A 27,383-nucleotide genomic window follows, 5' to 3' on the forward strand; every position below is an offset into this window, starting at 1 on the left:
TATTTTAATTTTTTCATAATGATGTATTATAATAGAGACACATATACAAAAATGTTATGGGCCTGAGGAGGAGAGAGGAACTAATTTTTAGGAGAAATAGGGAAAATTTCATAGCATGTATTTGTGTTGGCTCCTTAAGAATGAATAGGCATTTGGAGGTGAGAGATGTTTCATACTGGTTAATATGCAATCCAAAAAGTTTTTAGTATTCAATTGATGATGAACTGAAGGGCAGCGGTAGCTATAGAGGAGGGAAGAGGCCTTTGTATGCAATACTAACAAATGTAGACTTTATCCTATGTGAAATAAGATGAGCACTGGCAATAGTCAATTTTAAGCAGTTTTGTTTAGAGATAATAAATGAAGGCAGGGAGATCAGTTCAGGTACCTATTGAAGCCTAGGTAAGAGAGTAAGTACTAGGCTAAGACACGGTAGCAGATTTTTTTTTTTTTTTTTTTTTTTTTGAGAAGTCTCGCTCTGTCATCCAGGCTGAAGTGCAATGGTATGATCTTGACTCACTGCAACCTCTGCCTCCCAGGTTCAAGCAATTCTCCTGCCTCAGCCTCCTGAGTAGCTGGGACTATAGGTGCGTGCCACCACACCTGGCTAATTTTTGTATTTTTTGTACAGTCAGGATTTCGCCGTGTTGGCCAAGCTGGTCTCAAACTCCTGACCTCAGGTGACCTGCCTGCTTTGGCCTCCCAAAGTGCTGGGGTAGCAGATATTTTTTGAAAGGGGTGAGGGTGAGAGCAGATCTGAGGGATACAGTGGATTTGATGTGGTTAGTGAAAGAGGGAATCTTGCATGACATTGGGGTTCCTGGCTTAGGGACAGAGTAAATGGTATCCCTTTAACTGGGATAAGGAAAACAAGAGTGATTGAGAGAAGTTTTTAACATGTTAAATTTGAGATTTGGGAATGATACATACATAAGCTACAGTCAAATGTGTTAATTACCAACAAAAGACTTTTTCCTAGGGGCAAAAAAGCCTAGAATTCAAAACTCTGAATGTGAAAACACATATGGCTCCTAAAGTATGGGCATTTTCAGTTGAGCTAAGTGAGCTTAGTTAAGACCCCAAACCTTGAACAAAGGCATGGCTTCCTTGAATTCCAGTCCTGCTCTAGACCTACAAAAATATCCCTGAATTTCTATATACCCCATAATTTTTCCTTTTATTAGTCATAGCTACCCCAGAAAAGCTATGTAAGAAACCACTGATAAAAATCGAGGCATTCTATAACAATACCACAGACTGGGGGGAAAGAAATCGAGACAAAAGACACTACACAAAGGTGTAGGTATAAATGAAATGCTGACAAAAGAAATCTCTAATTTAAAAAAAAAAAAGGCTTTTTTTTTGCAAAGGCTCTCATTGCTGGAAAAATGGATTTTATTTATTTTACTCTTTTTAAGACAGAGTCTCACTCTGTCACCCAGGCTGGAGTACAGTGGCACGATCTCGGCTCGCTGCAACCTCCACCTCCCGGGTTGAAGCAATTCTCCTGCCTCAGCCTCCCGAGTAGCTGGAATTACAAGCATGTGCCAACACGCCCAGCTAATTTTTGTATTTTTAGTAGATACGGGGTTTCGCCATGTTGGCCAGGTTGGTCTTGAACTCCTGACTTCAAGTGATCCGCCTGCCTTGGCCTCCCAAAGTGCTGGGATTACAGGTATGAGCCACTGCGCCCAGCCAATTTTATTTTATTTTTTTTGAGATGGGGTCTCACTCTGTCACCCAGGTTGGAGTGTAGTGGCGCAATCTCAGCTCACTGCAACCTCTGCCTCCCAGGCTCAAGCAGTCCTCCCACCCCAGTCTCCTGAGTAGCTGGGACCACAGGTGTGTGCCACCACACCCAGGTTATTTTTTGTATTTTTGGTAGAGACGGGGTTTTACCACATTGGCTAGGCTGATTTCAAACTCCTAAATTCAGGAGATCTACCCACCTTTGCCTCCCAAAGTGCTGGGATTACAGGCATGAGCCACTGCACCCGGCAGATAAATGGATTTGATAATATGAAGTACCTTCTTTGTAATTTACTTTGATCCTTTTACCAGATTATAGGGTAGCTGGATTCGAGATTTCCCTGATACTGATTATCAGTAAACCCATGGTATTTTTATTTCTAAATAAATTAAATAAACTGATTGTTATGATCATTTTTCTCTTTTTTTTGAGACAGGGTCTTGCTCTGTTGCCCAGGCTGGAGTGTAGTGGCATGATCTCAGCTCACTGCAACCTCCACCTCCTAGGCTCTGGGACCATAGGCATATACCACCATACCTGGCTAACTTTTTATTTTTTGGTAGAGACAGAGTTTCACCATGTTGCCCAGGCTCATTTTTCATCAAAAGTTTGTAATTCTATCATTGTAGTTTCAATAATGTGATTAATATAAGTAGATGCTTACAGACACTTTTCATTCTAAATTAATATTTAGAAATCCTTGAGCATCTGAATTTAATTTGTTAGGCCTTCTGAGCTGAGTAGAGGGTGGTTTTACTGGGAGACAATGCAGTGAAATAACTGGTAGTATTTTTGCAAACAACAGTGACTCAAATAAATAAATATTGGCCAGGCGCAGTGCCTCACACCTGTAATCCCAGCACTTTGGGAGGCCAAGGCAGGCAAATCATTTGAGTTCAGGAGTTTGACACCAGCCTGGCCAACGTGGTGAAACCCCATCTCTACTGAAAATACAAAAATTAGCCGGGCATGGTGGTGTGCACCTGTAATCGCAGCTACTCGGGAGGCTGAGGCAGGAGAATCGCTTGAACCCGGGAGGCAGAGGTCACAGTGAGCTGAGATTGCGCCACTGAACTCCAGCCTGGGTGACAGAGCAAGATTCCATCTCGAGAAAAAAAAAAAAGAAAAAGCAATAATTCCTGTCCAATACAAGGGAGCAACTTATCTACTAAGACAGTAATTACCATTTCTAATTTTGAAGAAGATAGAAAAGATAGGGAAATATGAATACAAAGATATTTTATATTAAATGTCTAATTTAAATTACTAAAAATTCAGCATGAATACAAGAAAACCCAAATGTCGGTACTCAAAACACAATACTCAAAAACTTAGTTTAAACGTACCCTCTGAGAATTTGGAATTCGGTGGTCAATAGAATTACTGGCATCTTGGAGAACTTTAGTGGAGGAATTCGTTTTGTATTTTTTCCCCTTCAGTCTGTTGACAAAGAGTAGCTTTGCAGAAGGTTTGGCAGTAAGAGGTTTTTGCTTAGCAAGAATTTCACTGTTCCAGTTCTGTACCTACAAAATTATAAATGGAAGGCAGGTGAATAAACACCCCCAAATCCCCAGCTCTCTTCTGGTTTCCCATAATATTAACCTGACGTACTCACTTATTTACTACTGGGGGAGAGAGGAAGAATTTTAGATCTCTTTAAAAATATCCTTCTTAGTATATTGCACTATTTTCAAGACTTGTACCAAATGCATACTGTGGATTCTCATTATCAAAACATTAAAATGCTGGTTTTTAAGAACCTACGAATAAGAAAGCAAGGTTTACCAAAACTCTATAAAAATAAAATATGAATGGTCAGAGAAGGAGCCAAAGTTTTACTCTAGACGTGAGTTACTTAAAAATCTGTTACAACTGGAATTTTTGGATGTATGTAGAATTTTTAAACATAAAAATTAATATATAAAACATAGTAGTAATTTTTAAAAATAAAACGGTACTGTTTTTACTAATACCACACTAAATTCTCAATAGGCAAAACCAATTTATAAAGGTCTAGATCTGGTTTAAATACATGACAGCCTACAAATAACAAAATAACATTTATTGAGTACAGTGGAAAAATATGCATTATATACAATAGCTCTGACATTTGCAGCTTTAACATTCAGTCTTAAATGTTTACAAGTAAGTCTAAAGGTTCATGCTATGTAATAATTTTAGTGACACACATTTTTTCGTAGGTAAAATTACAGTCAAATGCACAGATTTTAAGTGTATGATTGGAAGCCATATAAACCCTACTCCAATCAATACAAAGAACATTTCCACCAATCCAGAAAAGTGCCCCATGAGACACAAATTGAAATAAATGTACAGGGGAGTGAGACATGTAGCTGGGGATGGTGGCTCACACTTGTAATCCCAGCTACTCAGGAGGCTGAGGCACGAGGATTGCTTGAGCCCAGGAATTTGAGGATTGCTTGAGCCTGGACAACATAGTGAGAACTCATTTGTGTGTGTGTGTGTGTGTGTGTGTGTGTGTGTGTGTGTGTGTGTACATTTGTTGCTTTTTTTTTATTTTTTTGAGATGGAGTCTCACTCTGTTGCCAGGCTGGAGTGCAGTGGCACGATCTCGGCTCACTGCAACCTCCGCCTCCCAGGTTCAAATGATTCTCCTGCCTCAGCCTCCTGAGTAGCTGAGACTACAAGTGCCCACCACCATGCCCGGCTAATTTTTTGTATTTTTAGTAGAGACGGGGTTTAATTTTTTGTATTTTTAGTAGAGACGGGGTTTCACCATGTTGGCCAGGATGGTCTCGATCTCTTGACCTCGTGATCCACCCGCCTCGGCCTCCCAAAGTGCTGAGATTACAGGCGTGAGCCACTGCGCCCGGCCTTGTTGCTGTTTTTAAAACATGTAGCTAGTAAGTGAACCAAGCCATCGATTCCTTTTCACATACAGGTTATAAGGGGAAATTATTTACTACAGTGGATTTTGTGGTCTATTGTTTAGAAAAAAGGAAAATGGTCCTTGATGTGAGAACATAAAACTGCACCCAAAACCTAAGAAGAAAAATTAAAAATGTTCCTTATATATTTATTTGAACTTCTCAACAATACTGAAAACAAGAATACAGGGCGAAGCAATGTCTTAAAAACTGTGAAGAAAAATTATTTCTAACCAAGAATTCTAAAGTCAGCAAAATTATCAAATGTGAGGTTAGTAAAGACATTTTCACATATCCAAGTTCAGGCATCCAAGTCTCAAAAGTTCCCTCCCACTGCACACTCTCCCAGGAAGCCTCTTAACCTAGAAGTCTCCCTTTTTCCTTATGTACGCTTCTTTACTATGTTGAGAATAATGAAATAATGAATTCTTTGACAGCTTTATTATGAGGAAAAGAAACCAATACAAAGAACTAATTACACTTAAACATATTTTACATTAAGGGTAGAATTTTATCACTTGGCTCTTGGAGAATTACAAGGTTGAATCTGGTCAGCTTCTTACATACCACTACATAGGTAGGCAGAAGATAGCAAATTAATTTTGCTACTTATTAGTATGTTCCTAAAAGAAGAAAGTAGACAAAAATGGCCTTTTTAAAAGCTTTTAAAAATAATTTGTGGATTAAACAAATTTATATTTGAGAACCACTCACAGAGAAGAGCTGGACATTTTGGGAAAATCACAAAGTCCTTTAAAAATTACTAGAGTTTCCAAATAACTCTGTGAATGGCTGGAATAAAAATATCTTGGATATGATTCTCACACAATTAGATTTTGGTTTTTTGAAGACTATTCACACATAAACTATCACTATTGAAAAATCATATGTTATTGTTATAATGATAGGGCAGAAGAATATTTAATGACATGGAAAGATGTTCCTTTTTCTTTTTTTTTTTTTCAGAGACAGGGTCTCACTCTGTCACCCAGGCTGGAGTGCAGTGCCACAATCATGGCTTATTGCAACCTCTGCATCCCAGGCTCAAATGATACTCCTGCCTCAGCCTCCCAGGTAGCTGGGACTACAGGCATGGCATGTGACACCAGGCCCAGCTAATTTTTCTATCTTTTTTTTTTTTTGTATAGACAGGTTTTCGCCATGTTGCCCAGGCTGGTCTCAAACTCTGGGGTTCAAGTGATCTGCCTGCCTCAGCCTCCCAAAGTGCTGGGATTACAGGCATGAGCCACTGCGTCCAGCTGGAAAGATGTTCTTGATAGATTACCACATATTAGAAAATAGTGTCTATAATATCCATATGAAAATGCCAGATGAATAGATGCCAAAATAACTGTAGTTACCATCAGGAGGCAGAATTACTGATTATCTTGATTTCTGTGTTCAAATTTTCTAAAATTGCTGTAATGAAGGTATTTTATAAAAAGTATTTTAAAAAATATATGACAGTGGCTAAATAAAATAAATAAGTAGAGAAATAAAGGCCAGGAGTGGTGGCTCACGCCTGTAATCCCAGCACTTTGGGAGGCAGAGGTGGGCGGAACACGAGGTCAGGAGATCGAGACCATCCTGGCCAACACGGTGAAACCCTGTCTTTACTAAAAATACAAACATTAGCTGGGTGTGGTGGTGCCCGCCTGCAGTCCCAGCTACCCGGGAGGCTGAGGCAGGAGAATTGCATGAACCTGGGAGGTGGAGGTTGCAGTGAGCTGAGATTGCACCACTGCACTCCAGCCTGGCCAAAGAGCAAGACTCCGTCTCAAAAAAAAAAAAAAAAAAAAAAAAAAAAAGAAATAAAAATATACGTAAAAGAATGAGAAACTATTTTTTTTTTTTTTTGAAACAAGTCTCGCTCTGTTGCCAGGCTGGAGTGCAGTGGCGTGATCTCAGCTCACTGCAACCTCCGCCTCCCAGGTTCAAGCGATTCTCCTGCCTCAGCCTCCCGAGTAGCTGGGACTACAGGCGGACACCACCACACCCAGCTAATTTTTGTATTTTCAGTAAAGACAGGGTTTCACCATATTGGCCAGGATGGTCTCGATCTCCTGACCTGGTGATCCACCCATCTCGGCCTCCCAAAGTGCTGGGATTACAGGCGCGAGCCACTGCGCCCGGTCGAGAGCCTATTTTGACAATGTAATATTCAGTTCAAAGAAAATGGAAAAAAGTAGCCTTGATGTGTTCTTCAATAACCTGTTTCTAATTATGAAATCCCTTCCCTTTTACTATGCACCCCTCTCCCGCAAGAAAAAGCCTAGGGAAGATGTATCTTCAATACAAAGTACTTGTTAAAAAAAAAAAATGCTTTTCAAGAATGCAGCTAGAAAAACAACTCTCCTCTTGATCATAAATTTCATTTATCTTGGCAATAATGTTGCTATGTAGTTGGGAAAAAAAGCTTGTCCTTTTGATCTTCCTGATCTTCTATTAATTAAAAGTAATACATTTGCATAGTAAATGATTCAAACAGTTCAAACTGGTATATAAAGTATTTCTAGCCTAACCCAGACACTCAGTCCTCTTCCCAGAAGAAATCATTGTTAGCCCGTTTCTTATATCTTATTCCAGAAATGTTTTAGGAATCTACAAAGGAAATATATGCATGTATTTTTCTTAAACAGATGGCAGCATACGGTACTCATTCTTTTTGTACTATACTTTTTCTGATTTTTTTTTTACAGGCAAATTTTAAAGTGATACCTATATAGGGCAAGCCTTATTTAAATTATTTCATTAAATTAAAAATTACTAAAACATTTTATAATAGTTGATGAAATTTAAAACATAAAACCTGCTACCCACCTTTTCTGGTGTTAACTTCATAAGTTCCATATTTTCCATACTATGCCGGCGTCCCAACTTGGGGCGTACACCTTTGTTTAAAAAAAATTAATTCAAATAAACCAGGAGCCCTTAAGAGTACAAGTTCAGCATCATTACATTATTCAGTTCTAAAATCTGATACACAAACCCATATGAAATGAGAAAACCTGTACAAATATGTATTCTTCCAAGAATAATAATTTTCTATACCAGCTACACAAAAATAGAATATACATTCCCCTCTAAAATGCTTTGATGTAAGGAAGTTATTTTGGTTGGAAACTAACACTGGTTATTACATTACCCCTTAATTTGAAAAAGGCATTTTATAACAACTGGTTTTATACTATCCACACAGTTTCAAAAATAACAAACTGTAGAGCAGTTTATTCCTTATAACAGAAGGAAAAGGCTGTAGGCCTTCAATTGCGTGAAAAGAATCAAAATAGCATCCCCACTACTATGCTGTTACTCTTTTCTAGGTTACCCCTTTCTATTTTAAGATCTCATTAGATGACAGACTTACTGCCAGTCAGAAAACAAGTAAACAAGGCCTTAAACTTTTTTCAATAAAGTTATTAAATACAGAGAATTTCCATATCCATTCAATCTTTTAAAATATTAGGCAATATTTTAAAAGGCATAAGAAATACCTAATACCCAGCTTAAAAAAAGAAAGATTACAAACACATTAAACTCCCCTTGTATAACTCCCCTAATTTCCCTTGTCTTCCCTGCACTTTTATGCATTTTCATTACAAATGTATGTATTTCTTAGCAATATAGCATGTGCTATATTGCTTTTGAAACTATATTAGTTTTGAAGCTATATTGGTTTTGAAACATTTATAAATGGTATCATACTGTATGTATTCTGCAACCATCTTTGAGAAACCTTATGTTTGTGAGATTCATCCAAGTTGCCATGTATACCTTAATTCATTTTCATTGCTGTTTTTGGCAAAGGCTTTTTATAAAAACTGGTTTATACTATCCACACAGTCTCAAAAATAACAGACTGTAGAGTGGACAGGAAATCATCCATTTTATTGGTGACAGATATTTGGGTTGCTTCCAATTTTTTTGCTATGATAAGCACACTACAGATATTCTTGGAAACGTCTCTCAGTGTACATGAACAAGCATTTCTTGTAGTTTGGTGGATATCAGCAGTGTATAACTGGGAGCAGAACAGGAGTGAAACAGCTGGATCATACAGTTGGCGCATCTTTAACTTCACCAGAATGTTGCCGGATTGTACTTCAGGGTATACCAATTTCTATCCCATCAATACCACATAAGAGTTTCCATTACCCTGCATCATTTTAATACTGGTAGTAATTATTGTTTACCTCATAAGTTTCTAACAGTACTCCACTGTGATTTTTGCTGATGAGATGAAGTTAAATATCTTCTCATATATTTATGGGCTATTTGTGTACTGTTCATCACTTTTGCCCCCCCCCCCCACCCCCGTGTCCCCCTCACCCTTTTTTTTTTTTTTAAAGTAGAGACAGGGTTTCACCATGTTGGCCAGGCTGGTCTCGAACTCCTGACCTCAAGTGATCTGCCCACCTCAACTCCCAAAGTGTTGGGATTACTTGCGTGAGCCTCCATGCCTGGCCGGCCCCTGATCTCTTTTTTTGAGAAGAGGTCTTGCTCTGTTGCCCAGGCTGGAGTGCAGTGGCGCAATCACAGCTCACTGCAGCTTAGGTGACCTCTTGGGCTCAAGCAATCCTCCCACCTCAGCCTACCAAGTAGCTGGGGCTATAGGCATGCAACACCATGTCCAACTTTTTTTTTTTTTTTTTTTTAATACAGACAGGGGTCCTATGTTGCCCAGGCTGGTCTTGACTGCTGGATGCAAGTGATCCTCCTGCCTCAACCTCCCAAAGTGCTGGGATTACAGGTGTGAGCCACTGCACCTCTCCTGCATCATCACTATTACTGCTCTAAATCTTTCACATTGAAATCCTTAATCCATCAATAATTCATTTTTATGTGAGATTATTTTCCATATATGTGAGGAATATAGGCTCTCTACTCGATTCCACTGGTCTATTTGTCTTTATGCCAACAGCACACTGTCTTATTACTTATATCTGTAAAGAAAGCACTTTTCATGTTCTTAGGAATGTTTTGGTATTTCTCAGAACTTTTTTGTTTCATATAAACTTATGAATAACTTCATGAAGTTCCACAAAATAATTGTGATGTGTTTGGCAGTGCACTTAATTTTTATCAATTTGAGAAGAACTGAAATCTTTTATAAAATTTTGTCAGCCGGGCATGGTGATGCATGCCTGTAATCCCAGCACTTTGGGAGACTGAGGTGGGCAGATCCCTTGAACTCATAAGTTCGAGACTAGCCTGGGCAACATGGCAAAACCCCATCTCTGCAAAAAAATATAAAAATCAGCCAGACCTGGTGGCATGTGCCTTATAGTCCCAGCTACTCAAGAGGCTGAGGTGGGCAGATTGCTTGAGCCTGAGAGGTAGAGGCTGCAGTAAGCTGAGATGACTCCACTGCACTCCGGCCTGGTGACAGAGTAAGAGCCTGTCTTTAAAAAAAAAAAAAAAAAAAAAAATTGTCTTCCCACTTGAGTATGGTTTATCATCCGTCAATTACTAAGAGATATGTATTAAAATTTCCCATTATGATTGTAGATTTTCCTATTTCTTTGGTCAATTTTGCTTTATGTACGTTGAGGCCTTGCTATAAAGGCCTATTAAGCCCAGACACATTTAATGCATTCATCTTCCTGGTGAATTGAACTGTTAATCACTGGTAAGTACCACCGTAAAGTGACCTTCTTCATTTACTTTGGTTTTTGTTTGTTTGTTTGCTTGTGTTTTTGTTTTTTTTGAGATGGAGTTTCGCTGTGTTGCCCAGGCTAGAGTGCAGTGTTGTGATCTCGGCTCACTGCAACCTCCACCTCCTGGGTTCAAGACATTCTTCCGCCTCAGCCTCCTGAGTAGATGGGATTACAGGGCCCTGCACCACCCCCAGCTAATGTCTGTATTTTTAGTAGAGACGGGGTCTCACCATGTTGGCCAGGCTGATCTTGAACTCCTGATCTCAAGTGATCCACCAGCCTCGGCATCCCAAAGTGTTGGGATTACAGGCGTGACCTACCACACTCAGCCGACCTTCTTCATTTCTAGTTAAGACCCTTTGCCTTGAAGTACATTTTATCTATTAACATAGCTATACTGACTGTCTTTTGGTTAGTTTTTGCATGATGAATCTTCTTTTACTTTCAGGTTTATTATATCCTTATATTAGATATTTCTCTTGCAAGTAGTGTGTAGTTGGATTTTATTCTTTCTCCAATCTGCTACTGTGTCTTATAAATGGAATATTTTCATTTAATAGTTCTAATGAAATAGAACTATTTCATTAGTTCTATATGAAATAGATTTAATAGATTTGGATATTTGGGTGATTTTCTCTTTATTATGTTCATTGGTGAATTATATTAATTGATTTTCTAATGTTGAATCCACTTGAATTTTTTTTTTTTTTTTTGAGACGGAGTCTCTCTCTGTCGCCCAGGCTGGAGTGCAGTGGTGCTATCTCGGCTCACTGCAATCTCTGCCTCCTAGGTTCAAGTGATTCTCCTGCCTCAGCCTCCTGAGTAGCTGGGATTACAGGCACACACCACCACCCCTGGCTAATTTTTGTGTTTTTGGTAGAGATGGGGTTTCACCACATTGGTCAGGCTGGTCTCGAACTCCTGACCTCAAGATCCGCCCGCCTCAGCCTCCCAAAGTACTGGGATTACAGGGGTGAGCCACTGCGCCCGGCTCCCCGTTTGTTTTAAAATACATTGCTGGATTTGCTTTGCTAATATTTTGTAAAGATTTTTATATCCTATGTTCATAAGTAAGGCTGGCCGGTAATTTACTTTTCTTGTATTGTTCTTGTCTAGTCTGGATATCAAGGTTATGGTTCTCAGAAAGATTGATAAAAGTATGTCCACTTATTCAGTTGCCTATAAAATTTTTGTGTAAGGTATTATAATTAGTTTTCTTAAGTGGCTGGTTTACCTCACTTGTACAATCATCTGGGCCAGGTATTTTCCTAGTGGGAAGATTTTAAATTACTGATCGAATTTCTTTATAATTTTAGCCATTAGCATGCCATTCACATTACATTTTACCATTGGAAAAGTTTTGGTAACTTGTTTTTCCAGAAATTGCCCATTTCTCCTAGGTTTTCAAATATTTTGTCATAATGTTATTCAGAATCTCTTTGTAATCTCTGCATATTTATTATGCCCTCTTGCTGTAGACTTAGTCAAAATTAAACTAAACAATTTGGAACCAAATTTTGACTTAAAGAAAACTCTGTTTTAATTTTATTAAATTCTGCTCTTTTTTAATTTTTGCCTTCTTTCAGTGTTTTGTTTTTTGTTTTTTGTTTTTTACTTTTTAAGCTAGATGGTATTTAGCTTTCAGCCTTTTTCCTTTTTTTTTTTTTTTGGAGACGGCGTCTTGCTCTGTCGCCAGGCTGGAGTGCAGTGGTGTGATCTCGGCTCACTGCAGCCTCCGCCTCCTGGGTTCAAGCAATTCTCCCGTGTCAGTCTCCTGAGTAACTGGGACTACAGGTGCATGCCACCACGCCCAGCTAATTTTTGTATTTTTAGTAGAGACAGGGTTTCACCATGTTGGCCAGGATGGTCTTGATCTCTTGACCTTGTGATCCACTCGCCTGGGCCTCCCAAAGTGCTGGGATTACAGGCGTGAGCCACCACACCTGGCCAGCTTTTTCCTTTTTAAATACAACATAAATTTTGCTCTAAGTACCAATGTAAGTCACATGCCACAAAATTGAAACAATATTTTTATAATTCAGTCCTAAGTTACTTTCTAACTTTAAGATTTCTTTTTCAAGCTGTAAGTTACTGAGAAATGTGTTATGTTTTCAGATTAATGTTTTATATATTATCTTATTAATTTCTAAATTAAATGCACCGTGCTCAGAGCATGTGTGATACAGATGTGATACAAATCCTTTTAAATTTGTTGAGATTTGCTTTATTGTCAGTTTTCTGTAAATGTTTCATGAATACTTAAAAATAATGGAAATTGACCAGTTAGGTCAATATATTTCCATTTAATCAGTGGTTTTCACTTTTAAGTTGTGACCCCATATTAAAAAATACACATATATACCTAGAACATACACAAACATACAACAAAATCTTCACATAACAGTTTTATATACATACATACACATATGTGTGTAGTTTTTTGGTTTTTCTCTGTTGCCCAGGCTGGAGTGCAACGGCATGATCATGGCTTACTGCAGCTTCGACTTCCTGGGCTCAAGCGATCCTCCCACCTCAGCTTCCCGAGTAGCTGGGATCACAGGCTCATGCTACCATGCATGGCTAATTAAAAAAATTTTTTGGAGAGATGGCGGTCTCCGTGTGCCCAGGTCGGTCTAAACTCCTGGGCTTAAGTGATCCTCCCACCTCAGCTTCCCGAGTAGCTGGGATGACAGGCTCATGCCACCATGCACGGATAATTAAAAAAATTTTTGGAGAGATGGCGGTCTCCCTGTGTGCCCAGGTCGGTCTAAACTCCTGGGCTCAAGTGATCCTCCCAAGAGCTGGGATTACAGGCATGAGCCACTGCCCCAGGGTACGTGCGTGCGTGCGTGCGTGTGTGTGTGTGTGTGTGTGTGTTTTGAGACGGAGCCTCGCTGTCGGTTGTGTGTGTGTGTGTGCGTGCGTGTGTTTTGAGACGGAGTCTCTCTGTCGGCTGGAGTGCAGTAGCGCGATCTCGGCTCACTGCAAGCTCCGCCCCCCAGGTTCACGCCATTCTTCTGCCTCAGCCTCCCGAGTAGCTGGGACTACAGGTGCCCGCCACCACGCCCAGCTAGTTTTTTAGTAGAGACGCGGTTTCACCGTGTTAGCCAGGATGGTCTCGATCTCCTGACCTCGTGATCCACCCGCCTCGGCCTCCTAAAGTGCTGGGATTACAGGTGTGAGCCACCGCGCCTGGCCTCCTGTGTTTTTTTTTGTTTGTTTTTGTTTTTTGAGACGGAGTCTCGCTCTGTTGCCCAGGCTGGAGTGCAGTGGAGCGATCTCGGCTCACTGCAAGCTCCGCCTCCCAGGTTCACGCCATTCTCCTGCCTCAGCCTCCCGAGTAGCTGCGACTACAGGCGCCTGCCACCACGCCCGGCTAATTTTTTGTATTTTTAGTGGAGACGGGGTTTCACCACGTTAGCCAGGATGGTCTCGATCTCCTGACCTCATGATCCGCTCGCCTCGGCCTCCCAAAGTGCTGGAATTACAGGCGTGAGCCATGGCGCCCGGCCCCTGTATGTGTATTTTTAATGCTAACTGCAACTCATAAGACTCACTTTATAACTCATGAATGGGTCAGACACATAGTTTGCAAAATATTGCATTAGATGAAGCCTATTAATTGTGTTGGTCAAATCTCAACTTTATTACTGATGTCTGACTCCTGACTGATTTTTATCAATTATTGAGGTGTGTTAACATCACATTAAGACATAACTATCACATAAGACGGATTCTGGAGCCAGAGTGACTAAGCTTAACTCCCATCTCTACCACTTACTACACAGGTAACCCTGGGAAATTTACCTAACCTCTCTTGCCTCCATTTCCCCACCTGTAAATTAAGGATAACAGAAACTTAACTACTAGAATTGTTACAATTAAATGAGTTAAAACATGTAAAGCACTTAAATCAGTGCCTGGCACATCATAAGCACTCAATAAATGTTAGCTTTTTTTTTTCAGTCTACCTAACATTTTTGTTATTCTCTTGTTTTCACTTTCTTGTTACTTCTGTAAACGTTTAACCACAGTCATTTTATTTTCTATATCTGATAATTCTAACATCTGAAGATCTTGATGACCTAATTTTGTTATTTTTTTCCTTACTATCTTGGCTTGTTTCTTTACGTATTTGGTAATTTTTTTGTTGTGAAACCCTTATGACCTGGAATCAAGGATGCCTTTCCCCCAGAAACTATTTGGTCTTACTTCTGCTAAGTCTCTAGGAACACCTCTAACCCAAAAGTGCTTTAATGGATTAGGGTTTCTTAGACTGTGCAGATGGTATAAATCAAATTCCAAACCAGTATGTAGGGAGGCTTATGAATTCATGAATTAAGATTTTTAGCGAAAGCTCCTTTTTTCTACCTTGAGCCAACACCAGAAATAGACAAGTTTTCTTACAAATCCTTTCTCCTCACATTGGGGAGATGGCAATGAACAAAAGAGACCAAAAAACACCTGTCCTCATACAGCCAGAGTGAGCAAGAGGTGGAGTGGCAGGAAAAGAGGCTGAAGAGATAGGCAGGTTCAGATTACATAGGGCCTTTCAACCATGGTGAGGACTGAGGATTCCATTCTAGGTGTGATGGGAACTAACTGGAGGGTTTTGAACAGAGGAACGACGTATATTCTAAAGGAGCACTCTGAGGCCAGGCATGATGGTTCATGCCTGTAATCCCAGCACTTTGAGAGGCTGAGGTAGCAGGATCACTTCAGCCTAGGAGGTTGTGCCTACAGTTCCGTCACTGCACTCCAGCCTGGGCGACAGAGCGAGATTCCATCTCAAAACCCTCCTCCCAGGTTCAAGTGATTCTCCTGCCTCAGCCTCCTGAGTAGCTGGGACTACAGGTCTGTGCCCCCGTGCCTGGCTAATTTTTGTATTTTTAGTAGAGATGGGGTTTTGCCATGTTGGCCAGGCTGGTCTCGAACTCCTGACCTCAGGTGACCCATCTGCCTCAGCCTCCTGAAGTGTTGGGGATTACAGGCGTGAGCCACTGTGCCTGGCCAAAATATTTTTTTAATTAAAAAAAAAAAAAAAAACACTCTGGCTCCTGTGTGGAAAAGCAAGTGTGAGACATGCAGAATCGAAGTAAGAGAAATTATTGGTAGGCTAGGACTCTGCTGGGAGCTGTCGGGAGCTTATACTAAGATTGTTGCAGAGTACACTGTAGGAGAGATTAGGGATATATTTTGAAGGCAGGGTTTCTGATAGGTTTGATGTAGAAGTGAGTGAAAGAAAGGGAACAAGGCCAGCTACTTGAGAAGCTGAGGTGGGAAGATCTCTTGAGGACAAGAGTTCGAGACCAGCTCAGGCAACAGAGTGAGATCCTGTCTTTAAAATAAAATAAAATAAAATAAAATAAATAAATAAAAGTAGAAAGGGAACAAGTATGACCCCTAGTTTTTTGGCCTGATTAGTTGAGTGAATGGTGATACTATTTCCTGAGATAGGGTGGGGTACAGGAACAACATGTTTAGGAGAAAACATTATGGACATGCTAAGTTTTAGATGCCAATTAGATATGGCATGACAATGGAAAATTTTAAACAAATGAGTCTCAAACTCATGGGAGAAATTTTGGCTGGAAATATAAATCTGAAAATAATCAGTATATAGACAATATAAAAGCCAAGTAACTGGATGAGATTATCTAGAGCTGTGCTGTCCAATAGCCAGTAGCCACATGCGGCTCTCTACATTTTAATTAACCAAAGTTAAGTAATATTAAAAATTCACTCCCTCTTGTAGTAGCCACATTTCTAGTGATCAACAGCCACATGTAGCTAGTGGCTTTTACATTGGATGGCAGATGTAAAACGTTTTCATCATCACAGAAAAGTTCTATTGGAAGCACTGACTTCAAGCACAGAATAGAAGGAAAAAGGATAAAATCAGTAAGAAGGAAGGAGAGAGAGATGGAAAATAGGGAGGGAAAGAAGGTAGGAAGAAGAGGTCCAAGAACTGAACCCTAAGCACTACAAAGGTAGAGGAAAGATGAAGAAGAGGAGAGAAGAGAATAAAGACGAGAGTGGCAAACCAGAAAAGTAGAGTAATCCTGGAGGCCGAATGAAGAAAGTTTTCTCAGAAGGGAATGATTGGCTATAGGAAATATTGCTGAGAAAAATCAAGTAAGCTGACATGTGAAAACTGAATGATATATTTGGTAAAATGGAGGTCTCAGAGACATGGTGAGGGCAAAGCCCAACGGGAATGGGTTGAAGAGAGAAAGGGAGGCAAGGAAGTAAAGACAATGAATATTAGTGTCTTTTCAGGTTTTGTTATAAGAGCGAACAAAGGAACAGGTCTACAGCTAGAAGGGTCTATGAAGACAAGCGACTGTTTTTGCTTTTTAAAGATGAGAACTCTTAACGGCATAACCTATTTGAAAGTTCAACACAGAAAAACGTCTTAGCCCATCATTCAACCACAAAGCACGCAGTCACAAATTATTATACGGTTCACACTTCAGAACTTTACACTAAATGTTCTTTGAAAGTCTAAATCAGATGACTAGCCACTAATTTCTTTTCCTGAGTTTAAAGAAAAAAATTGGAAAAAGTAAAGGTAGATTTATCACTGACTTTAAAATTCAAAATATTTGTCAGTAGTTTTTTTTAGACTGAGAATTTCTCAAGCTTAGGAAAATGATCTCATACAGAATCACATACTGATGAAATTTAAAAATGTGATCCTAATCTTATCCCTTTTATTTCTTTAAAAGTAGATTTTCTTTCACTCAAAAAGAGACATTATAGCAAGTTTCCTCGCTATAGAAATGTCAAACAAATCAGCACCTAAGGAAGGTTTCCTAAAAATAGGTTTTGCCACCAAAAAAAAAGAAAGAAAAATAAAGAGAGTATCTTAGATTTTCTGAATTTAAAAAAGAAAGTCCTAAGAAAATTCACTTTGGAAATGAAATGGGGGAAAAAGAACTAAACAGAAAACAGATACGTAAAACGATATGAGATAAAAAGGATAAACAATAACATTTAAAAATTTTGGCACCTCACATTTACAAATTTTTGAGTGAGCTTAGAGATAGAGAATTTAAATGTATTTTTACAAAAGCAAAGAACAATACCATCACCATTCCTAAGTTCATGGTGAGAACTATAAAATATTGTTTTACATTTATAAATTATATATTATATATAATTATATATATTATATACAAAATATATAATTGTAATATATATTTACAAATTAACAGAGCTGTGTACAGCAAAAAAGTGTAATAAGTTGAACTTCCCATGTTATATATTCTCTCTGAATATGCCAAATTTGTGATAAATAACTTTAAATATTAAGGATAAAAAAATTGGGTTTTAAAAGTCCTATTACTTACCATTCAAACTGCTATCAATTTCAGTATTTTCAGACATTATGGAGTTATTTGTGCTGTAGCTCAGACCAAGAACCATTTGAAGGTCTGAGAGATTAAGTCGTGCTGTTAGTTCACCACTTTTATCCCCAACCTACAACATAAACATTTATATTTTAGAGTAGTATTTAAAGAGAAAGAATGGTGAAGATTATTTGTAAATGTAGTGAACCTAAAACTAGAAGAAAATATAGAGAAATGAAAATAGTTATATTAGAACTATGAGACTATGAATGAATGAAAATTTTTTTCCATTAATAGTTGTCTTAAAGAATATAGAAAGAAAAAGCAAGCTTCTAAAATATCACAATAGGACAGCTAATTGTATTCTTTTAATTCTTTAGTTCTCTAAACATTAGATTGCTCTTGTTCTCTGGAATCATACTAAGTAATAATGTAGATTATCCTGGACACATTAACTTCATATATGAATAAAATTTTCTTAGAATATTTTATTCCCATAGTATAATAATAATGTTTATTAAGCCAGCACCAGACATTTTGCTAGGCACTTTTAATATACATTAGCTCTAATCGTTATAACACTTTGCAAGGTAGATATTATTATTCCCATTATGCAGATGAGAGAAACTGAGGCTCAGAAAAGGTTTCCAAGCTCAAATAGCCAGTAAGTGGCAGAATTACAACAGGAAGCAGTCCTTAATTCTAAGAACCATGCTTTTCCTTCAATACCATGCTACTTCTCCATGTAGAGATGCGGGTAGAATAGGGGCATATTTTAGTACTCTCCTTCTACTTCCCCATGCCCGGCCTTACTTTCCTGTCTTCCCTACATCAAAGCCAATACAAACATAACTGTGATCTGTACCTCAAAATGCTTTCTGGGGTTCTTATGCCAAGAGAATGATATATAATCAAATTTATTATTCAGCCACATGATCAATCTAGAGAAATAACAGGGTTCCCTCCCCCAACCTCTAATTTGTAAATTACAATAGCACAGACAGCATTTTTTTTAGTTTCATACCTCTCTTGAAATTTCCAAGTGCTTTTCAGCAAAATGCATTGCTTGATCATGATTTCCTAGTGCTGTGTATGCATTTCCTAAGCTCCAACATGCTCTTCCTTCACCAATTCTAAAATGTTATTCAAAGCGAACATGCAGTTATTTGAAAAGAGGTCCTATGTATAGAATAAAAGCTATCTAGCAGGAACTAAAGGGATAAAGAATGCTTTGGATTGATTTGGTCTTTCATATAAAGAACATACTATCATGATATAGACATACTAGAATACCCAGATTAAAAAAAAAAATACCCACATAATACTAAACTCACAGTCAAGTATCACAACATAGAAAACATTCTTTTAAAATATGAAATACACTATAAAGTAATAAATCTCGAGGATAGGTATTCTGGTCCACTACCCCATTTTCCTTCTATAACAGCCCTACCAGGTAATTATTCAGTGTGTGTTTGAGCAGCAGGGAGAAAGAACTCACTACCTCTTGAAGTAGCATACTTCATTTTGAACATCTGCATCGAAAAGTTCTCTCTCATACTGAGGTAAAAACAAAATCGATCTTCTAAAGCAAACATCACAGACTAAATGCTGGAAAATAATGTTTTTTAATACAGTACAACAAAACAACTGAATTAGCCACTAACATTTAAAAATCAGATTTCATATAAAACTCAGCACTTCCAGCTTCTCTTTAAAAAACAGGAAGATGTGGACATAATGGATTTTCATTCCTGGCTGGCAACAATTAGTTGGAGTTGGGGAGCAGTTGCCCCCTTCACACTGGACATTATCTCTAAGTTCACCACAATTCCCACACTTACGTAGTTAGGAAAACTTTTTTTTTTTTTTTTTGAGATGCAGTCTCGCTCTGTCGCCAGGCTGGAGCACAGTGGCATGATCTCAGCTCACTGCAACCTCCACCTCCTGGGTTCAAGCGATTCTCCTGCCTCAGCCTCCTGAGTAGCTGGGACTACAAGCGTGCGCCACCACACCCGGCTAATTTTTGTATTTTTAGTAGATACGGGGTTTCACCATGAAGACTTCTGAAGAGGTAATTGAGTTTGGGACCTAGTCACTGATCTTGGATCAAGGGCATATGGAACCAGACTAATCCTCTATCACAGACTAGCCCTTCATACAATGATATACAGAGGATATCACTGAAAGAAAATTCCTTAAAAGGGATTTTAAGGAAAACGAAAAGAAACAAAGGAAAAATTCTAGGGATTCAATAATGCATCTATATTTTACCTTAGTTATAGTAAAAAGACATAAAACATACCTATCATTCAGCTCTTGAGCAATTGCTAAGTGCTTCAGATGATAATCAATGGCCTTTTCATAGTCTTGAAGTAAAGTATATGTATTTCCAAGACTGTAACAAGACTGTGCTTCTACAGCTCGGTCTTTAAGCTGTCGAGCCAACAGTAGTGTCTTCCTACAAGAAGAAATTAATTCTTATATAATGATCATTCTCAGTTTGGGCTTTAAGAATCACAAAACAAAACTCTCATTTTTCCTCTCTGCTGCTTTCTGCTGCCTTTAAATCTCTGAGAGCCTAATATTCATATCCCGTACTTTCTCCATTACTTTTAGACAAAATGAAAAGGCGTTTTTGAAATACAGAAAGAAGATTCAAGACTTTTAGAATAAATTTGAGAATCCTAACAATTCATCAAAGTAAAGGAGTATTGAAACATGAAATCAAGAGGTTCTAGAGATTAACATAATATCTTTAACATTTAAAAAAACTTTCCCTTTAGTATTGGCAATAGCTAAAAGAGGCTTTTTTCCACATGACATCTGTTTTCAATCATACCGTCACCTTTGCATTGTCAAAATTTAAAATATTTAGGCAAAATTCTTATGTGTAGGCTATTAGTCACCACTTAGGTAAAATTCTTATGTATCGGGCATTAGTCACCAACTCATGAAAAATACTGAATACTACATCCAAACATTACCCAAATTCTACCTGTGGTATTGCCAGTGAGAAGCTAGCGTAGCAGTTAAGAGCATAGATCTTGGAGCTAGACTGGGTTTAAATCCCAGCTTTGCCAATTACTAAGCTAAGGGCAAAGTCACTCAATCTCTCTGTATACCAGTCTCTTCTTATATAAAATGGGGGAAATATCTCGAAGGATTTTTGTGAGGATTAAATTAATATGTAGAAAGTGCTTAGAATAGCATCTTGTGCATAGTAGATGCTGTATAAATGTTAATGTGTTATTATCAGTGGTTAAACCTACAGATGCTTTTGGATTCAGTAATTTAAATGACTCTCCCATCATTTCTGTCAAATAGTATAATTACTTCATATCACTTATAACTATATGACAAATTACTATGCGGTAACGTGATAGCTTTTTTTAAGCAAACAAATCTAAAATTACATATTTAATGATGATACCTTCAAATCTGTCACCTTGGGAGGCTACCTACTTATTCTAATGTTGCCTGTCTTTTCAAATATTTTTGAAAGACTTTTGGAATTGCTTTCAGATCCTGTGGCATAATGCTTTCTGGCATACCATTATTCCTTGATGGTACAGTTGATTTGTAAATGATCAGAAATCTTTCTGGAACCAAATTCAATTACTAACATAGGTTTACCAAACTACTGCTTTGTATCCGGAAGGATATGGATCTACATTATGTTAGCCTTCTTGTTTGGCCCTGATAACAATTCCAGGCTGGGTGCGGTGGTTCACGCCTGTAATCCCAGCACTTTGGGAGGCCGAGGTGGGCGGATCACTTGAGGTCAGGAGTCCCAGACTAGCCTGGCCAACATGGCGAAACCCCGTCTCTACTAAAAATACAAAAATTAGCTGGGCGTGGTGGCAGACACCTGTAATCCCAGTTGCTCAGAAGCTGAGGCAGGAGAATCGCTTGCACCTGGGAGGCCGAGGTTGCAGTGCACCAAGATTGTGCCATTGCACTCCAGCCTGGGCGACAAGAGCAAAACTCCGTCTTTATTTAAAAAAAAAAAAAAAAATCTAAAGAAGAGTTCTAAAAATATTTCTAACCAACGACTTGGAATATATATAAAGTTCTGAGTTCTAGCCTGCTTATTGGGAGGAAAAAAAGTAAGTTTCATTACTTTATATTCATGCTTCTTTAGTCAAATAGCCACTATCCATTTTATAATAGAACCTTTCAGTATTTACAACAGATACACCATTTAAGACTTCTCTATAGCCCTTGGCTTTAAATATAGGAAATTTTTATATTTAAAATCAAAATATATACTCCTTCACATAGTACATAGTGATATATTTTATTTGGGAGGCTATTTCATATCTAACTAACCTAACCAACCAACAAATATTAACCATTAGTTGATATTTAAAGCAAAGTGGAATGCTATTTAATTTTTTTAGATAGGCCTAGAACAATTTTAACTTTTTTATGAAGATGACAAATTATCCAGAACTGTCTCATATTGGATTCTTTAACAAAATACAAATCAATCACTGTGTCTTCAGTTTAGTCAAACTGCCTTCTACCCAAAATCTATAAGAGGCTTCAATCCCCACTAACTAGGGAAAACTCAATCTAGAAAGCACAGATCAGGCAACTTGAAGCTGTTTAAACTTTCTATCATCTATGTCTCAAATCTACTGATAAGAGAGATCCTGCCACAGAAGAAGCTGGGATTGTAAATGCTTCAGGTAAGTGAATGGGGACTCAGCTTACAGTGACAGTCAAATATGGGCAGAAAGAGGGTAAAGGGAGAACTGCTCAATAAGAGGGTGGGAAGGTAGAGAAAAAAATTCAGTGATCACTGGTATAGACTATAAATATTTTTGTTACAAGGCTTTCTTTTGGCCTCTGTTCTAACCCATAATTGAGTGAAATAAAGCATATACACAATATACACCACATATGCTAAACAGGTTTAAAAGATATTAAAGGTTGAAAACTTCATTTAAAAACAATTACAAGATAAAAACCAATATTATAAAGGGGTCATACTGCTGTTATATTTATTGAGCACCGTGTACCAGGTACTGTGTTTAGTATATTATTTCATTCAATCCTCACAGCATTCCCCAAAATGAAGTATTGATATATTCTGTTACAGATAAGGAAATTGAGGCTTAGATGCCAAAAGTCCTGCTGCAATCAGATTTTAAACCTAAAGCCTATGAATTAATGGGACTGAGTATTCATTTTACATTTATCTACAGAAATATTAGACTAACTTGTAGTATTCCGAGGCAGTTTCAAATTCACCAAGAAATATATATGCATTTCCAAGGTTGCTATATGCTCTTCTTTCAGCCGCTTTATCTCCAAATTCTTTTGCAATAAGGAGACGCTGAAACAAACAATTTTAATTAGATGTAGATAAAATAAAACTGAAGAATGATCTAATCACTGTTCAGAACTTTGATGGAGGAAATGATCTGGCTCCAAGGCTTTCCACTGTACCTGCTCATGAGCTATAACTGCATCCCTGAAGTTGCCAAGGAGGTAATGTGTGTTTCCAAGATTTCCAAAGGCACGTCCTTGTGCCGCTCGGTCACCCAAAGCAGTCACTAATGATAGGTTTTCCCTAAGGGATCGCAAAAAGTGATGAAAAAATAAGTTTGCAAAACAATTTTATGTATGTGATTTACATATCTAATTCTTTTTATCAGAAAAAAATGTAAGGAAGCTTACAGCCATAATGTGCAACATTTTAAGGATGACATCTATGATGAAGAGCAATTATAGGAAATAGCTGGGAACACTTTATTAAAGTATTCAGATAGATTTCTGCCCAGGGTCAAGCACAGAGTTAATCTTGGAACCCCTATAGTTAAGTAGTTCTATGAAATTCTATTGGTAAAAGACTAAATTACTCTAAACAACAGACCAACCATTGACATTTCTTGTTTTTGCCACTAAGTGGCACTGGTCTGCAATTTAAATGAAAGCTGCAGATTACTACTAATATAACACTGTAACATTTAAGCAACTGAATTGATGATTTTGCTAGTACATAACTTTAAAATCTTTGCCAAACTTAAAAACTTACTACTGAATAAAGAACGTATAGCAGATCCATGGCTTGTATGGGCCTACATGACTGCCCATGTCAGCCCCTACTCACTCATAAAAATCCACGGCTGCCTGCAGAGCATCTCTCACTTCTTCTGGAAATTCTCCTACATCCTGGGGACCAGGGCAACCAAAACTTTTCCCTTTGGCATGATACACATTCCCAAGATTGTAAAGTGCTCTTGCTTCTCCCACCTAAATGAAGACATCAGCAAAGTTTACATTCTGAAAACAGAGGTCAGGTTTATCATATATATTTGTAATATCCTTAGTATTATGGACAACGGAAAAAAATTTTTATATTGGCTCTCCATACAGAACCAATCAAATAATTACTTATGAAAGAAAGACCTCTTACTATTTCCTTCTTTTTCTCCATTAAATTTTTTTTCTTTTACTTCTATTAGTCTATAAATGTTTTCTTTTTTGGCATTAATTTTAAAATAAACTATAGAATAATTAAATAGTATTAAAATGCAAAGCCCTTCGAATGAAAATATTAGGCCTACCATCTAATGCTGCGGTATTACCTTGTCATTAAGCTCTCTGGAAATATCTAGGTGTCGCTGACAACAAACTATGGCTTCGTCAAAATTCCCAAGAACTTTTAAGGTGTTTCCCAGATTACCACTAGCTTTCGCTTCCCCCAACTGGTCTCCAATAGTCCTGAAAAAAACAAAAAACAAAAAACAAAAAACCAAATGGTATTAAAATACAAATGGTGTTAAAATATAAAGTAGCCAGAGTACAGTTTTCCAAGAGGACAAACTGACATGCTTAAGGTAAGAAAAACCCACTGGCTCTGAAACCTACTTTAAATAAATATTTAAAACTTACATTTCTGGATTTGAATGTAATTAGTTTTCATCCATTTAATTAAACTCTAGGGTCAATTCACTACTATTCATTCAATTAAACTGTGTTCAGCCTAAAGGTTAGTTTTAAAAAGTGATGCTACTGAAGTAGAACTCATTAAATGTATTAAGTTAGTTTTTGTTAATTGAATAGAAATATTTTTTAAAGTAATAGCTAATTTCAGAAGGAAGAATATTTAAAAGCTTAAATTAATTACCTTGCAAGGGTTAAATCATGATGGTGATATTCTAATGCTTTGGCATAATCATGCAAATAGAAATAAGCATTGCCCAACTGGCTGTAAATAGCGCTAAGTGTTTTTAGGTCTTCAGTTCCAACTTGAACTGCAGCTTCAAAGAATGACACGCCAGCGCGGCAGTCTCCTGATTTACATAGACGTTCCCCTTCCAAGGCCAGCTCTAGGCAAGAAGCTTCCATTCTACAAAATTATACAGGACAGACATTTAAACATAACATTACAGCTGCATCATAGTATTTTTAACTTCCCGTAATATAATTTAAATGTAGACTATGTGGCTACTCTTGTTCAGGGCAGCTGCCTCTATAACTGAAGTTTATATACATTCCTGATAAAACAGTAAACAGTTATTTGTAGCAAGAGGTAATCTGCCTATTCAAATTTCTCTGAGCCTGCTCAGAGAGGTCAGGATGGCTAAATATCTTTATGTGGAGTTCATTTTAATTGGCCCAGAGCAATCCACGTTACTAGTGAAAGAACCTAAAGCAGTATTTCCCGAACAATTCTGAGTTGTAACAGACCTCTGGACTTCCTTAGAGTCTGAGAAGACGAGTATGTGGGAAAGTGAGGCCCTACAATTATTAATATTGTTCTCTACCCAGGTATCCAAGTAATCTAGTCACCTGTTCATCAGCCCCTCTGACCATCCAGCCATCCATCCCTCGCTCTCTCTCTCATACACTCACAACACACACTCACTCTCCCTCCTCTTCTTACCACCACATGACCACTTATACCCTAGAAAAATAGAGGAACAAAATATTCTTGATCTGTAAGGCACATTTTCACAAGAGAACTAAGTGTCAAGAAACTAAGTTAGAAAACAATGATTCAAAAATTTGCAGAAATACTAATTTTGAAAGTCTGTCCCTGAATTGAAAAAGAAGGATTAAGTCACTGTAAACATATCTGGGAGAAAAAACACTGATACTTCGGATTCAAATCCTAAATTTTAGAGGGTGCCCTTCACCAAAGTTGCCATTGTGTTTCTTCAGCATCTTCATGATTTCTGCCATATGTATGAACTACCTATTCGTTTAATTATTTCTGTAATTTGGCAAATTTCCTTTAAATTGGCACACTATCTTTAACTTATCATTTAAAAAAAAAATGGAGCTTCATCCAAAGCAGTACTCATGAAACTGTGAATTTGATACGATACTTATATTTATATTCTAATACAACGGTCTCCAATCTTTTTGGCACCAGGGGCTGGTTTTGTGGAAGACAATTTTTCCATGGACGGGTGGCAGGGGATGGTTTTGGGATGATTCAAGTGCATTACATTTATTGTGTACTTTATTCCTCTTGTTACTATACATTCACCATAATGTACAATCAGTGGGAGCCCTGAGCTTGTTTTCCTGCAACTAGATGGTCTCATCTGGGTGTGACTGGAGACAGTGACAGATCATCAGGCATTAAACTCTCATAAGGAATGTGCAATCTGGATCCCTCGAATGTGCAGTTCACAATAGGGTTTGCACTCCTATGAGAATCTAATGCTACTGCTGATCTGACAGGAGGCGGAGCTCAGGTGAAAATGCTCACTCGTCCTGCCCACCTGCAGCTTACCTCCTAACAGGCTACAACAGTACTGGTCTGTGGCCCAGGGGTTGGGAACCCCTGTTCTAATACACATTAAACAAATATGTAATTATTAAAATCTAAAAGTGAGTAAAGTTACCTTATGTACCACCAGTGGCATACGTATCACTCTTTGAGAAGCTCTGATTAAGCTCATCAAATGTTTTAATTTTTGGAACAGCACTAAGTTACTCCTTACTAGAATGAGCTTTGAGCCACTCCAATAGAGCAGTTGTTCTTAATGCTGGCTGTACAACAGCAGAGCTCACCTGGAGCACTTTCTAAAACTCCCAACGCTGAACTCCACTCTCTGGGTGATGTCTGGCCACCTGTATTTTTTTAAAGCCCCAGGTAATTCTAAAGTACAAATTAGGGTTGAGAATCAGTGCTTTTATAAGAAATGTGAATTAAACCACCACCCACCCTAATATCATTCAAATATGATTATACTCTGTATATCTAGTGGTAGATCAATTAACATGTTTTTGTGAGTGCTGTTTTTCAGTCTGCAAAATTTCAAGGGTCCTTAGAACCATAAATTAAAATGGGATTGTAAAGTAGAAAATGTACCTGATGAAGCTAAAAGCCTGGACAAAGATTAACTGAGCCAATTGTAAAGGTTCAAAGCAGACTTCTGGTTTAGAACAAGCAGATATATGTAGCCAATTCCAATAGGTAATTTTCAAGTTTTCTATCTAGGTATCTTTTTTTTTTTTAGAATTCAAATGACTTAGCCAATGGCTACTGCTTGCTCATCTTCACTTTTTTTTGAGACACAGTCTCTCACTGTCACTCAGGCTGGAGTGCAGCAGTACAATCTTGGCTAACTGCAACCTCTGCCTCCTGGGTTCAAGTGATTCTCGTGCCTCAGTCTCCTGAGCAGCTGGGATTACAGTCATGCGCCATCATGCCTGGCTAATTTTTGTAATTTTAGTAGAGACAGGG

At 38.1% G+C, this 27,383-nt stretch overlaps 1 protein-coding gene across 21 annotated transcripts in view; it reads right to left on the reverse strand.

The window, feature by feature from the left end:
* GPSM2 (G protein signaling modulator 2) overlaps nucleotides 1-27,383 on the reverse strand; it is a 59,869-nt gene that overhangs the window by 13,289 nt on the left and 19,197 nt on the right. For 11 of the 21 annotated variants that reach the window (XM_063696312.1, XM_019039983.4, XM_055353477.2 and 8 more), the window contains 10 exons: nucleotides 24,810-25,031; nucleotides 24,268-24,403; nucleotides 23,790-23,932; nucleotides 23,126-23,249; nucleotides 22,897-23,012; nucleotides 19,974-20,129; nucleotides 18,693-18,801; nucleotides 17,669-17,798; nucleotides 7,480-7,550; nucleotides 3,097-3,273 (listed from right to left, as the gene is read on the reverse strand). In XM_063696312.1, coding sequence (XP_063552382.1) covers nucleotides 3,097-3,273; nucleotides 7,480-7,550; nucleotides 17,669-17,798; nucleotides 18,693-18,801; nucleotides 19,974-20,129; nucleotides 22,897-23,012; nucleotides 23,126-23,249; nucleotides 23,790-23,932; nucleotides 24,268-24,403; nucleotides 24,810-25,031 — 1,384 coding nt within the window. Of the gene's footprint in view, nucleotides 1-3,096; nucleotides 3,274-7,479; nucleotides 7,551-17,668; nucleotides 17,799-18,692; nucleotides 18,802-19,973; nucleotides 20,130-22,896; nucleotides 23,013-23,125; nucleotides 23,250-23,789; nucleotides 23,933-24,267; nucleotides 24,404-24,809; nucleotides 25,032-26,707; nucleotides 26,796-27,383 lie in introns of all 21 variants that reach the window. The other 10 variants (XR_002008604.4, XM_019039944.4, XM_063696277.1 and 7 more) reach the window with 1 other exon arrangement.

The sequence above is a fragment of the Gorilla gorilla genome, chromosome 1 (genome assembly GCF_029281585.2).
Source record: "Gorilla gorilla gorilla isolate KB3781 chromosome 1, NHGRI_mGorGor1-v2.1_pri, whole genome shotgun sequence".
Classification (NCBI taxonomy): domain Eukaryota; kingdom Metazoa; phylum Chordata; class Mammalia; order Primates; family Hominidae; genus Gorilla; species Gorilla gorilla.